Below are 15,176 nucleotides of genomic sequence, written 5' to 3' on the forward strand. Positions count from 1 at the left end.
AGGCTATTATAATATTATATTTTTAGGTTTATTGTTAGTTTGATTGAGGTTAAATGTCTAATAGGATTATTTACAGTATTTATTTTCATGTAGACTTGATAATTTTTTTGTTGCGATAGCAAAGATACTATAATAAATCAATTTCGATCGTAGATGCTGTTTCTAAACGATTATAGATACCTATTTGAATCCTAATATGATATATCAAATAGTTTCTAGTGTATTTTGATTTCATTTGACTTTTTCTTCTAACATTATAATATTTTCGTTAAGGTACAAAAAATATTGTAAAATTATTAAAAAATATTATAGGTGACATTATATTATATCACTTTGGTTACTTATAAGCCATTAGGATATCAAGTTTTTATAGTTGAAGGTAAACTTTATAGTGTTATTATGATGATGAGGAAGACATTATAACATCCACTTGGACTAGTCCATAGGGCGGCTCTAATGAGGACGAGAATAATACCTTGAAGCTGACGAAATAATGAGCATCATGTGAGAAAAAAACAAAAATAAAAAGATATTTTTAAGAATAAAAAATTTATCACTTTACTGCCATATCTGATTAAATTACATATACTTTCTTTCCAACCCACTATTTAATCTCCATCTCTTCTTGTGACTGCCTTTATCTTCTCACATAATCTCCTCTCTACTCGACATCTTGGCTCACTTGAGGCCACCAACATCATGGCTCCATTAAGGATGTTTATTAGGTCCTTCTCTAACAGTTTAGCAGTGTAAGCTTTTTGTAATTAGTGTTATCTAATTATAGAACTTTGATCGAGTGGGTTGCAACTGTCATAATCGTGACATGATATTTTGGCCATCTTTAAAATAGTTAGTCTTCCTCTCCAAATGTACTTTAAATGGAGCTTTCCTCCAACAAAATCCAAAACTGTTTTCTAACACGAGACCGCTCTAATGAACCCATTAAACCCCCTCCTAATCTGAGTCGTTGCACAGTTGATGAGACAAGTGCTACTTTTGGACACCCACAACCGATGCCTTCACCCAAATGATGAAGCAAAGAGGAAGCGATAAAAGGACACAACCACAAGCAATAAAAGGAAGAGAAGAAGAAAGCAAATTAGAGTTGTTTGGCATCGGCGAGGGGAGGAGAAAGCCTTGGCTGTTGTTACTTGGAGGGAGGATGGGAGGCATATCTTTGGAACATTTTCTACCCCTCGCCTTCGGCATCTTAGGTGATCACCATTTCATTTACGTGTTCATGATGGATGGAAACCGTGCATTACATTTTACTGATACTACGAGATGGAAATTTGCAGGGAACATCATCTCGTTCGTGGTTTATCTGGCGCCAGTGTAAGCATCAGCTTCACCCTGTCTTTTCTACTTATTTGCATTTGATCTCACCTGATTCACCTCATGGCGTTGCTTGTCATCGCAGTCCTACGATCTGCAAGATCTACCAGAACAAATCAGCAGAAGGGTACTCATCACTGTCCTACAACCTATCCTTGTTCAGCTGCCTGATTTGGGTCTACTATGCGCATCTCAAACCCAACTCGGCCCTCCTCATCAGCATCAACGCCATCGGATGCATCATTCTGACAAGCTACATCACCATCTACCTCGTCTTCGCCACGAGGAAGGATAGGGTTTGTGGATTCTTACGACTGCTTCTTTCGTTTCATTTCGTGTATGCAACTGCAGACTTAGTTACGTGGGGTGGAGTTGCAGATCTCTACCATCCAAGTATTCGTCGCATTGAACCTGGTGACCTTCATCGGGATCCTTTTCCTTACTCTGCTGTTGTTTAGTGGCACTAATCGCTTGACGGTGCTCGGGTGGATCTGCGTCGGCTTCTCCATCAGCGTTTACGCTGCTCCCATGAGCACCATTGTAAGGACGGCTGTCGCCCCAGGTTTTGTCTTCTTTGTACTGATACTCGGAATCAACTCATGTGCAGAGGCGTGTTGTGCGCACGAGGAGCGTGGAGTTTATGCCGGTGAACGTCTTGGTGTGCCTCACGTTGAGCGCAGCCATATGGTTCGGCTACGGTGTGTTCACCAAGGACGCATTCATCTCGGTAATCATCACAAGCACCTAAGTAGGCATGGGACGCAGTGGTGTGTTACTCTTTGGCCTTACTTGTTTGATTACAGATTCCTTGCATTCTGGGAGTCATCTTTGGAATCGGGCAAATAGTGGTGTACGTGATTTACAAGAAGAAGGGGAACGCCGTGGAGCCAGCGGAGCCCGAGCACATCGTCGAGGTGGCAGAGCCGGCCCCAGCCCAGGCTGCGGAGGCGCAGGTCGCCGCGGAAGGGAGCGACCACGAGGACGGCGAGGGCGGCGCCCAGGAGTCGGCTGCGGCGGCCGAGCACATCACCAAGATCGCGGAGCACGTGGCCCAGATCGCGGAACATATCGTGAAGCTCGCGGAGATAACCCCGATGTCCCCGACGCAGGAGGAGAGGAAGGCAGCGGCGGAGGAAGGCGAGAGCAGCGCAGTGGAAACGGTGGTGCCCGAGAACGTTATCGACATCCCGGCTTCTGAGATGAACGGTCGTGACGAGTAGGCCGGCGGGACGGGGATGGCAAACGCACGGACAAGGGAATGACGGAAGGCGAGGAGGCGAACGAGGTTAGCTCAGTAATGAAGACGGAGAGAGCAGTGAAGATGCCGTATTTATATGTATAGGCACCAATTCCACCCTCTCTCTTCACCGGTTCTTCTACGAATGCTCGGCAGAATGAGATGGTAGTATTGTTGAGATGTAGTTTCCAGCACTCTTAAAGCTTGTAATTTCTTTTCCTGCTAAAAGTGATGATGTCTCGACTTCTGTTCGCTCTTAAATATTTTTATATCTTGGAGTTGATTAAGATAAAGCAATCACTACAGACGTCAACAAAGGAAGTCAACCGAAGGAGAGCCGCCATGATGGACGTGTGAACATTTGAATGGAGCTCTCAAAACCACGCTGAATCCTACATCACTCTTCTTCCAAGATGCGGATTCTGATGCTCAAGCAGCAGAGCTTGCAATAAACAAGAGCAATCCATAAAGGAAATCTACGGACCTAAAGCACAGATGCTTACACCACCTTCTTTTTCCATGGCTACTACCTTCTGCCACTCTTCAGCTTTTCGCCCACCTCATGAAGGAGCCACGACGATCTGCCTCAACGGATCAGAGGCGTTGCTGCCGCCAGCGTGCCTGACGAACTCCTCCGGCGTGAACGACTTGCCGTGGCAAGCACACATTATGCTGACCGCCGATTTGTCGTATCGATACAGGTAACCACTGATCGTCCTCCCACTGGGGCCGTCGCCGGTGGTCGACACCCGAGGCATTCCGAGCAATGGCGAGGAGTCGTCGGCGGCGACGATGCCTGTCTTCCATTCACGAGCCACCGCGACGGGCGTGGTCAGGGAAGCCGCGCGCCTGAGCATTTGGCCTGCATTTGAGACTGATGACGATGCAGGCTTGGCCGCTTTTTGAGTGCCTGACTTGCACTTGGAACAGTGACTGCTGACGCTGCTTCCACCTGTAGGATCGCGGAATGCATGTAGCCCAAATTAAAGGTGCAAAGAATGAAAGGTGCTTCTTCTATCCCAGATCAATCAAATTTGGCATATCAATCAACCTCTCACGAAGATCCCAAATCTATACGATTATAGATCGAATCTAACCCAACCCAGAATTACCAAAAAAACAGACAGAGTTGAACGGAAAAAAAAAAAAAGAGATTTTTATGGGTCATAGGAAGATCCAGTAAGGGGAAGAAACTCTCATACCTCGAATGAGTCCACTACGGCGATCGTCGACCCCGGACGAGTTGCTCCCCGTTGAATCCATCTTCGGCGCAAGGTTACCGACTTCCAAACCACCATTAGAGGGGCACGTGGTCGCCGCGTGAACAGCGACGCCGCGACAAGCTGCCGGCTGGCACCCATTCCTCTCGAACCGGTGAAATCCGTCGGCCGCAGCCGAGATGGTCGGCGGCCAGTAAGGCATCAGGCACGGGAAACCGAGGCCGTTCGGCACCCCCACGTACTGCACTTGGTGACAGGGGTGCATCACCGGGACCGGTCGATGCCCGAAGGGATTAGAATTAGGATTAGGATTAGGATTAGGATTAGGATTAGGGTTAGGGTTAGGGTTGGGGGCAACGCAAGGCCTTCGGGTGGCATTGCCTACATCCGTGCCGACGGACCTGCACTGGTCGCCGGAGAACGCGTCGCCATCCCTCACCGCCCGATTCGGTGCCCTAGACTGCACCTTCTGGGCCTCCACCGTGCCGACGATCATTCCATCCTCCGGCATCCGCCACCGCTTGCCGGCGCTATCGGTGCGCCTCAGCTTGGGAACCTTAGGGGTGCTACCGCCGATGGCGAGGCCGAGGGTGAGCTCCACCTCGTCCCCGTCGTCAGCCGCGCCCATCGACTCCATTCAAAACCGGAAAGCGAAAGGTGTCGAAAAGAAAGCTCGACGAGTTCCGACCGAGAATGGGGCCGCTTAAATAAACCTGTGCTCGACCCTCGGTTGCTTGGCACGTGTCGAGGCGTGAAGAATCAATCGGCTCGCGTGGAGCCACGTGACAATGCGCTCTCAGCAGAACCTGTTCCCTCGCTCTGATAGGAAGACGGCTGCCGGGATCGCCTATGGGAAGACAAACATCGGGACCTCATCGACCATCGACGCGTGTGCGTCGACGGTGCGTGGCGCAAGAGCGATAGATTTTGCGCCGTGTATGGCGTGGCGAGATGGGAAAGTTCGGATTTGGCGGTTTGAAGTTCAGGTGGGCTCGTGGCGAGAAGCGAAACGGAGGGACGCTTGAACTCGACACGTGCAGAGGCGATAGCGACACGCGGCGGACTCAGCAGCCAGGTGGATGTCCAGCCGAATCATGGCCGCCGATTCTGGCAAACGGAGGCGCCACGTGAGCGTGGCTGCTGGAACATTGGTTGCACCGTCTTTTGGGCGGGCGTGAAAGGGATACGTGGCGAGGGTCCATTAGAGGAGTCCGAAGAAGAAGGTGCGAGAGAAGGGAGACGAGGATGGGGCCGACATCCACGTGTCGAAGTGAGAGATCGCAGTACCTTCGCAGTTAGTATCCCCACACGTGTATGGGTATGTTAGGGCACGGCGGAAGAACAAAAAAAGATCCATCAAGAGGCCACTTAATAGAGTAGAAGCTCACATACCCGTCGTTTGATTGGACCAGAAGGCTCGGATTCCGGTTGGGCCCCACAAAGGAGCAGCCCTGCGGCAGGTAAGACAAGGTCATTTGATCGGAGCTTCTTATCCAATGGGCTTTAACGTTTGGCGTTCTTTGGAAGTCGTCGAACAGTATGATAACTTGTTGAGGACAATTAAATGTTGGCAAATACTAGTAAAGATACAAAGATGCGGTCATGATAATTAAGATAAACACATTGCTTAAGAAACACCTCCAAGAACCACATGGTTCATGGGAGAAAGAAGAAGCATATCATGGGCCGCACTGCCGGAACGCATGTTTACAACAAAGCTAGGTTTCAAGCACACCAACAATGACAATAAAACAAAATGCAGCACATGCACAGCATAGTTTAAGTATCACAACAGTTTGCCTTTTGGAGAACTCTATATAGAGATTATATATGATATGCACTGGGGTAGTAATAATAAGCTATGAGAGCAACGACACAAGTGAGACAAACTCGGATGTCACCCTGCCTTTTGACCTTGTGTTGATGACAAAGTGCTCTGGGTATTTTCTTAGCAGCGTTAGGAGGCCAAACCACGGTCTTCCTTTGGTTTCAGTGGGCGACCACTCCTCCGATGTAAGGTACCTCCTCACTCTGCCATGGTGCCAGACGTTGCCATACTGCTCGACAAGCTGAATGCAATCACAAGAAATCGTCAAATTTTACCCAATCGATCAGATCAGAATCAGGAGGGTAATGATAAAAAGCTGTAAGTAATGCATTCAAGTTTCAACCAGCTGCAGAGTTGGAGGGATATAAATATTTAGATATGGCATTTGGAAGATGATAGATAAAGGAATAAATATACAGGAGAAAAGATCTAAGATCCCAGTCTTCAATTATAGCCAGAAAATATGCTCTTACCATGACTTTGTTTTGAATGCAGATGACAAGATTGGTGAGCGAATGCTAAAATGCTTATCGTTACACAGCAAATTAGTTTTAAAACATAGTTCCTAAATTCTAGATAGAATATCATTTCCTAATAATAATCATTCTGTATATTACATTGAACATTTACCTGATTTTTTCCTTGCATATATTTAATGAAATTTCTCAGCAGAACTTGGAAACTCCAAGGGAAATTACCAAAACCATAGAAATACCAAAAGTCAGAAGTCGTTAGGCCCAACCAAAACCAGAACAAAGTTCTAAAATCTCACAAATCATGCAGATCAGATGCCAGAAGTCAGGAAGCTCCGACTTTTGTAAATGTGAACTAGAAAACATAAGACTTCAGTATCAGTGTACAACATGCAATGCCATAGCATACTAGCATAGCAAGATGACTTGGTTAAAATGATTCCAAGTTGTAAATACAGCAAAAAGAATGGCATTACCTAGTAAAAATGGTCAAAGAAAATGTTCCTGAAAGCTTCTTTAGGCTTATAGTCGATAATTCATTAGTCCCATGACCATAGTATTTAAGGATTTAAGTTTGAGAAACTATATCTAATTTTAAGAAAAAATTACTAACCTCTGAATGAAGTTTTGCCATAGGCATCCACTCTCCAGGTCCACAAAGATCAGACAGAACTGTGGCTACAGATGAGACAACATCCTTTTCTTCCAACTGCATAAGTTGATGATTATCTGCTTCTCTATCAACCCTTGATCTTGCTTCAGACTTCTTCTCTGGCAAAAGTGAAAAAAGGCATCATTTCACATATATATAAATCACGCTATCCATTCTATCCCGAAAGTGTCTTGCACAGCTTGAGAAATATTAAAGATAAAAGAAGATGAAGAAATGACACTTCATAATTCCATTTCACTTCTATGTATATGAACTGTTAAATCAGTCATCAATCATCAGCTTGGTTTTTTTAGCGCTTTTAGATAGAAGCTTGTTTCATCGTCATATAACATCCATTATTCCTTGGTTGCATAAGTATGAATCATGGCAAACCAGCAAGACTAACTTCCCTACCTATTAAACTAGCCTTCTAAGTCTCCAAATGATCCTAATGCTGAATTAGAAGTCGGATCGCATTCAATAGATTGCTGGAACTACAAGAAAAGTTTGTAAATAGAAATTTGACTATATTGCTAGCACAAACAGTGCACTGAGATCTACAAGTACGATAATTTGTCATATCCTGTCTCAGATGACAATTTGTGAAGTCTAGTCAACTATTTGGGCATGGATTTTCCCTACAATTCAGCTCTATTTTATTGTTTCTATTAAGTTTTCTTGTGTCTTTCTTTGTCTCACCTTGTGCCATTGAAACTAATCGACTCACTAATCTAACCAAAGCATTTATAGGTCTCCTTTTGAACATGTCTCTACTATTTTAAAACAATATTTCTTTTTTACGTTCTTTGTTCCATAAATAATTCGTATTCTATCTTTTTTTGTTTTAATTCCATATGTCCATTTTAACAAACCTAATTTCAGCAGCTTAACTTTGTACATGCCACTGCATAACTAACAATATTCTAATCCCTAAAAAATAACTGGCCTTACAACTGTCATATATTCCTCTTTTCACTCTCCGTTTTAAGTTTCTATTCTCTGTAATATATTTATTGGTCTCCCCTTTCTGCTGAATAATAGATCAAAGGTACCTACAAGTTCTGCTGCTAAGAACTTAATAGTTCATTTATTTTATCTATAATCCCAATTCTTCTCTGGCATTGTTAAAGTTACACTTATATTCATTTTCAATCCGGGATTATCCTGGAACCCTTTGCTTATAGCATTTGTCTTCATCGCTCAACGTAATCACAACCAGAATTTCTTCAATCAAGACAATATCAATAACAAATAACATATACACTGAAAATTTATTTTGAATATGGACAATAAATTCATCCGTTACCAAAGTAAGAAGCACCAAAATAGGAAAAACAAAGCAATTAAATTGACACTAACCTAGAAGAAATGCTTATGTATTTATTACACATAGAACTCCATAACATATGACAGATGATCCTGAATGATGCAGTTGTCAAATAACTCAAAAAAAATATGAATGCCAATATATAAATGTATACAGGAATGAAAGTAAGTTTAGAACAAGAAGATCAAATTGTGGATTACAAAAAGGTGTGGTAAGGTAGTACAATATCTCGTGTTCTTTGTTAAAATGGCCAATCATCTCATTGGATGATTGCACACATCATATCTAATATCCAGCTGCTCATACAGAATTTTCTTTGTTTTGATTGCATTCATTGTTTTATACAATGCAATCAGGCAGCTGTGGACATGATCCAGCTTATCACAAAATATAATGCCCACTGGAACTGCCATAGGCAGTGTAGATCGCTTGATCTTATGGTACTAATACAGCTTCAACAGATTAAATGCATGAAAATGTATCTCAAGTTGAAGTAAAAGGAAAAATCACTATTAACATTTAATATACCTTCCAAAAATATCTACGACATATAATAAGAAAAGCATATGAGTCAAATGGATCCACTTCAATACGACATTTAATTAGACAAAGAAAGAAAAGAAAAAGGTAAACACAAGAGATTGATGATTGATGTATAAGCATGTGGGTATCTGTTGTCACATTAAATACAAATTCTTTAGATCTCTCAGAAAGGAATTTGTTTCCACATTTCCTTAATTTGACAGGGTACAACTTTCTAATTCTAACTACTCAATTAATATACCTAAAAGTAGCACAAACTGGTTATAAAAATCTGTCTGTAGTAAAAGGCCGTAAAAAAGTACACTTTTGTAGTATGTACTATGTGTAAACTACAGGTTTACAATTAAAACAGAGGTTCGTATAAATCTTCACAAGAAAAGATTAAGGCAAAAGTTTAAAGGTTTCAGACATCATGTTGGTGCTTATATTTTACTGGTTTTATAAATTCTCTCCTCATCTTGACCTCTTTGTCTTTCTGCTTTTAACTTCTTTCTTCCTTGGTCCTAAATCTTATATTTCAAGTATTAACAGCATCCTCAATATTTTGGCAAATTTTGTCATAAAAATGATAAACTTTCCTAAGAAGAATATTTCTCCTCCTGGTGGACAAGTTGTCTCAAAGAAAGAGGTGGGGCAAGGATTTAGCTACCATGTATCACCCCAGCTAGTGTATTGTAAGTACTAGGTGTCATGCCGGTGTGCAGGTTTGAATGTATAGAAAGAACGTAGAATTATATCATCATATTGTGAGCCATTTTGCCTCATTACTTTCTAAGACTTGAAAAAAAAGTGAAAAAAGCAGATTTTTTTCTACTGGCATGGCACTAACATGCATGTGGGCTACATGCTAATAGCTACAGGCACAGTCCACACATTTAGACCAGGAGACCAGAATATCATAAAGGGCGACACTTAAATCCAAGAACATAGTCATAGAACATGAGAAAGTTTGGATCATGCATTTATGCAAAACTTTATGCATGTAGCCATGTGGGTTTTCTGAGTGTATTTATCTAAATTTATAGTTTTGTCACTGGCATTTGCAAGAAATCTTAGCGCTATGCTGCAGAGAATAAACCTGCTGAGTCATCGAACTATAAGATCCTAATGAACACCATTCAGACGCAGCATTTATTAATATTTTTCCTTCATAGGAAACAGTGTAATTTACATAACTTACTGGGAGTGTTTCAACATCCAACTTATCCATTCTGGTACCTAAATGAATGATTAATGAAGTATCAATGTCGTATTCCAACAGGATCCTAGTGGAAGAGTTATGCTAGCTCATGGGCCCAAATACATCCTATTTCTAGTTATAAAATCAACCAAAGATATTCGTACATAAGATTGTTCAGCCAACAAATGAAGAAACATGATCTTGTCGATGGGCCTTATAACAAATTAAACTTTTATTTGTTTCCATCATCTTCTGCATAATAGATGTTAGATTACTGCAGCAGGAGGGGGAAAAGTATAGCCATATACTATTTAAGTTTGCAGCTGTGGGACACGGAAACAGTCATTCTACTGATGTACAGGTAAACATGCATACATTGACCCTCAATAATAGGAGTCTTGTGCACTAGTCCATTTGTTTATTTGACCAGTAAAATATACTTTTTTTGATACCTAGATGCCCCTAGGTAGTTCTTCCTGTTCTAGAGCCTCGGCAATAGATAGTAGCCCACACAATCAATCTAATAATGTCAAATACGTCAAAAAAAATTACATTCAGATAAAGCAATTAGACTAAAAGAAATAAGGACAAAACAATGATGCAATTAAGCAATAGTAAATATGTACATTGTGTAGATATGTCAAACACTCATACATACTCATGAATATACATGATTGTACATAAGAGTACATATAGTGTTCCATGCAATTATACTCTAGACGTTCCTTGATCAATTTTAATGGCTTGGTGCTATCTTGGACACCCAAGTAATTGCCACAATAACAGGAACATAAATGCTTAAATTGCATACTATATTCCATATCGAACACGTGAAGAATGCGTATACCCATTGAACACTTCTTATGTACATAAGCACCTAAGTTTAGAAGACGAGGCAGCTTAAGCATAAGGTTCCGTAGTAGAATTCGGAGAGGTCTAACAAAAGCACCCTTAGCCTTCAATACAGAGGCTCATTCTATGACTTGAACCCTAGTCACAGAAGCTGTAAAGAAACAGCCTTATTATCCAATTCTAAAAACAGTATTAAATAGTTAGTATTTTCAGATACTTGGGATACTTTGAGTACTGATAATGTAATGGATGAAATGAATATATGATTTACTTATATCGTAGTTTCATTTGTCTGATTATATGAAGTTGATTAATCAAATTATTCATCTTCTTTGGGTACATGTTCTTTTTACCTTCTTAAGCATTAAATTATTTCTTCCAAATTAAAGGAGTGGTAAGTATTGATTATTATTCATAATGATTTGCAACTACATATTCAGTGACTCAAACATCATATATTTGAGTATCTTTTTATACACATTGTACTGTATAATATTATACTTTTTCATGAGTAGATTATAATGCATTTGTATACCCATATTTGTGTCATATAAGCATCATGCACTTAACCATGCTTTGTAGCAATACAGATCTGGAAGCATAGAGTTTATTACAGTACCAAAATGATCCAATTAAACAGTGAAAACAATAGAATACAAGCACCTTACATTTTCAGTATAAATTTAATCCTATGCTAACAAATGGAGAAATCAAGGAGCAAACATTGTTCGGAAGCGAGTCATAAGCACCTGATATTAGTATACCACCAAAGGAACTCCTAGTTCAACTCTAATAGCTGGCCAACTAAACCAAGCCATAGAAATTATGGTCTGATGTGGAATGCCAACTCACTGATTTTGGCAAGTAGAAGGAAAGGAGTTATGGCCCATGTATCCTTTCTCTCACATACTGACATGTGTCACGCTTAATTCCTACTATGAATTTCTTACTGTAATCAAGTGCAATGCCTTTGCCAGGATCTTTTCTCACCAAAATAGGAGTAATTAGGGAGCTTGCAGATATAGCAAAACTGAACTTCTAATAGTTGGCTAACCAAACCTAGATAAAAAAATAATAATCCTCAACGGACTGCTGTAACATTCGAAATCTCTAGCCTTGTCTAGTTAGACAGCTGGCATCTAACTCTTTATTTGATCTTGTCACTGAAATATACCGAATATATACTGTGGTACTGTAAGTCATACATTGGCTTCTCTTCTGCAAAGACAAGCAGAAACCATCATTCTAGGCTGCAAGCATAAGTTATCTTGCAAATCTTGAGGTTTCTAAAGAACTTCATATTAGCAAGTATAGAAGGTACCAATCCTACATAGGAAATATGATAAAATCAGAAAAAAAAAAATGCAAGCATCGGCATAGCATAGCAAAGTGATTGAATTTAGACCACTCATCCAATATAACAAATACCAATTTCTTAGCAATGTATTGTTCCTCTAAATCTATGAGATACAATAAACTGAGAGCTTTATGGTAAAAAACTGGTAAAGAAAACATAATATGCATTATGTAAGCTGCTTACTAGCAAAAAACTCTAAAAGAAGTCTCTTTATGCATCAAGTTGTTCCAAAATATAATTCATCCCATAAAACCTAAGGTATTTTAACATGTGTCATCAGAACAACTTAAGAAATGCAAGCAAATGCATTCATAAATATTTATTTGTCTCATACAGCTGTGTACGTGCCGTCGAATCTAAAGAACTCTGTAAATCCATGTAGTAGAATAGCCTTTAACTTTGAGATGGGACTTTGATTGCAATGAATCATAGTAATAAACATAATAAAAAAGATATTCGCTATTAGTGATTGATATTATTTGCATGATACTGCAGATGCAATGATTTGTTGCAAATGACATCAGAGAAGAGCATGCACATGTATAATTGAGATGCCCCATCAGTCTACAAATAATAGCTAACAAATCTCGAAAGGCTTGCTGAAACGACACTTTGTTTCATGCATGCCAGTTGGTCTAGATCATCTGATCATTACACATGGACTACTTTTAATAGCTCACAATACTAGAGCTCAGGAACAGAGTCAGTAAAGTAATGCACACTGAAAAAGAATGGACTGTCATTATGTCTTGACAACGCTAACTGTTGACCAAACCTCTGGTAACATATCAACAGGAAGATGGTAACACCATATCAAGGAGTGCATAACACATGATATAAGAGTTTTGAGGTATAGACCAACCCTTAATGCCACGTTAAGCTAAAAAAGAAAGCAGAACCTAGAAATTTACTTCCAAAAGTGAGACAATAGTTCCACCAAGTGTTTTCGAAGTTTTGCATTCAATTATTTCATCAAAACCTGCAAAAGCTTTGTCGCACTATCATTGTCACATAGAACAAACTGCTCAAATTTCCAACAAATCCATCCTTGTTTTGCCCAGGCGGCAAAAAAATAGAAAAAAAAAAATTCTCATCCTTAGAACCCATCAATTCTCTACTATACTCCCAAGATTTATCCTAATAACAGCAAGTTTGCACATAATGCTCTGCAATTAGAACCAATCTCAACATAATTCCATCAAAATCGTCATCTCAATTAGCATAATTTGCACCGTGTTAATCTGCTCTCCAAGACCATGTCAAACACTGACAAATTAGTAATCTGGTTTGAAGTGACCTTTTTTTTCGTATAGAAATTAGGGGTTTAGGGTTTATTTGATCATTACCATATAAGTAAAAGAAAAGGGCATAAAATTAGTAAGGGAAAATTTGAAGGCACTTGGCATAGGGCAGGGGATGTTCTACACTGACCCAGATGACCTGAAGGCCCCGCCTTCCCCGCGATGGCACTGCCGACCCCGACCCCGTACCCTCCAAACCCTTCCATCTCTCCGGAACCCCTCCTTACTTTCTTCATTCCAGCGCGGGCGACCCCATCATCCTCCATTCCGTCCGCATCCTCCTCTTCCGCTTCCTCCTCGTCGTCGTAGGAACCGTCCCGGAAATCCGACGGCCGCGGCCGCCCCTTCCGTCCAAAGGGCGGAATAACGGGGTGCACCGGCATCGCCGACGGCGGCGGTGGCGGCGCGGGGATCGGGGGATGCATCTGGCGGGCCGCTGCGGCGGTAGCGTACATGGATCGGATGGGGAGGAGGAAGTAGAACTTCTTGTCGCCGATCTGGAGGAGGTCCTGGGAGTCAAGCTTGACGGGAGGGTTGCCGGGGAGGTGGAGAACGCCCTCGACGAGGCAGCCGTTCTTGCCGATGACCTCGAGGGCGAATCGGCGGCGGGGGAAGTCGTAGAAGATGCGGGCGTGGTGGCGGGAGATGTTCATGCCGCCGCCGAGGCTGGACAGGTCCACGTCCACCGTCGACTTCTTGCTGTTGCGGCCCAGCATGATGGAGTAGGTCTGCATGTAGTACTCGAAGTCCTCCCCCTGCAGCTTCGCGAACCCGGCCTCGACGTCGCCGGATCCGGCCCCAGCGGCGCCACCGCCCACCATCGCCATGGCCGATAAGGTGCCCCTTCGGCCGAGACTAATGGCTTGGGGGAAGGGTTGCGACTTGGGAAGGACGCTATTAAACCCGCTTCGCCCTTCGGGGAGGGGTTTCTTTTCTTTTATTATTTCTTCTATTTTCTTTAATTTTTATTTTCGTGATTAATTAGAATTGGGAGGGAAAGGAAAATTTTCTTCGATATGGATTTTAAACCCGAATCCATTAAGATTATATCGTCGGATTCGGATTCATGTCCAATACAGATTCGACCCGATTTCACCTCTATCATCTTCCATTGTATTTTCTGTTGGGTTCCATTTCCTACAAAACCTTTCTGCTACACTGATATAATGTTTTCTAATGTTTGGAAAAAACATTTTAAATGTAAATTATGGTTTCTAATATGAACCGTCAAATTGATGATAATTCTATCAAATCCTTTAACTATTCATGGATTAGTTAAAACTAAAAGGATAAAAAAATCTTAACATGTTTATTGGAAAAAGTAATTTGGTCAAAACTCGATCAAACTTCTATGAATACAAGAAGAGTCTAAAATGATTAACATAATTTAAATAAGTCCAAATAGAAAGTTCAGCTTTTAAAAAAGGATAAATTTTTAACTTATTTTAAAAAATAAAAAGGATAAAATTTTAACTTATTTTAAAAAATAAAAATCATTCCGTTATATTGGATATATTATGAATTGTGAGCTTATTGATGAATAATCATTCAAATCTATATTCATGAATTAGGAACATAAATATCATTTAATATATATAATGGATTCAATCCTTTTGTATTTTATCTTTATACTATATAAACATGATTGACTCTCTTTATAGGGAGGCAATTGAGAAGTATAATCATCTTTCAAAATATTTTATTTTTAAGTTCAACTTTAGAACTTATCAAGCTTTTTGTCTCTGATATTCAAAACTCAAAAATTTTTATTTTTTTTTTCAACTTATCAAACTTCGTAGTGTAATATTATAGATATGAAAATAATTGAAGTTCGAATTATAATTTTAAATTTTATTTTAGGATAAAAGATT

General features: G+C 40.7%; 2 protein-coding genes across 2 annotated transcripts; one reads left to right on the top strand and one right to left on the bottom strand.

Moving 5' to 3' along the window:
- Positions 1-1,162: 1,162 nt before the first annotated feature.
- LOC135594849 (bidirectional sugar transporter N3-like) lies at positions 1,163-2,555 on the top strand. Its single transcript, XM_065085358.1, has 5 exons — positions 1,163-1,335; positions 1,421-1,631; positions 1,714-1,875; positions 1,943-2,062; positions 2,139-2,555. The coding sequence occupies exons 1-5, from the start codon at positions 1,163-1,165 to the stop codon at positions 2,553-2,555; spliced, it is 1,083 nt and encodes a 360-aa protein (XP_064941430.1).
- A 2,864-nt stretch (positions 2,556-5,419) lies between these two features.
- On the bottom strand, positions 5,420-14,207 carry LOC135595983 (FHA domain-containing protein FHA2-like). Its single transcript, XM_065087578.1, has 3 exons — positions 13,436-14,207; positions 6,707-6,864; positions 5,420-5,861 (listed from the first exon to the last, which is right to left on the bottom strand). The coding sequence occupies exons 1-3, from the start codon at positions 14,130-14,132 to the stop codon at positions 5,652-5,654; spliced, it is 1,065 nt and encodes a 354-aa protein (XP_064943650.1). The 5' UTR covers positions 14,133-14,207; the 3' UTR covers positions 5,420-5,651.
- Positions 14,208-15,176: the final 969 nt, after the last annotated feature.

This window comes from Musa acuminata, chromosome BXJ1-2, assembly GCF_036884655.1.
Source record: "Musa acuminata AAA Group cultivar baxijiao chromosome BXJ1-2, Cavendish_Baxijiao_AAA, whole genome shotgun sequence".
In the NCBI taxonomy this organism is placed as follows: Eukaryota; Viridiplantae; Streptophyta; class Magnoliopsida; order Zingiberales; family Musaceae; genus Musa; species Musa acuminata.

Bases quoted from the DNA above. Each gene is read 5' to 3' on its own strand.
- LOC135595983 (XM_065087578.1), bottom strand. From the start codon at position 14,132: ATGGCGATGGTGGGCGGTGGCGCCGCTGGGGCCGGATCCGGCGACGTC. The intron at 6,865-13,435 runs GTCAGTGTAGAA...CACTTTTGCCAG, and splicing joins GGGGCCTTCAGGTCATCTGG to AGAAGAAGTCTGAAGCAAGA. The intron at 5,862-6,706 runs GTTAGTAATTTT...GATTGCATTCAG, and splicing joins TGGCAAAACTTCATTCAGAG to CTTGTCGAGCAGTATGGCAA.
- LOC135594849 (XM_065085358.1), top strand. From the start codon at position 1,163: ATGGGAGGCATATCTTTGGAACATTTTCTACCCCTCGCCTTCGGCATC. The intron at 1,336-1,420 runs GTAAGCATCAGC...TTGTCATCGCAG, and splicing joins GTGGTTTATCTGGCGCCAGT to TCCTACGATCTGCAAGATCT. The intron at 2,063-2,138 runs GTAATCATCACA...GTTTGATTACAG, and splicing joins CCAAGGACGCATTCATCTCG to ATTCCTTGCATTCTGGGAGT.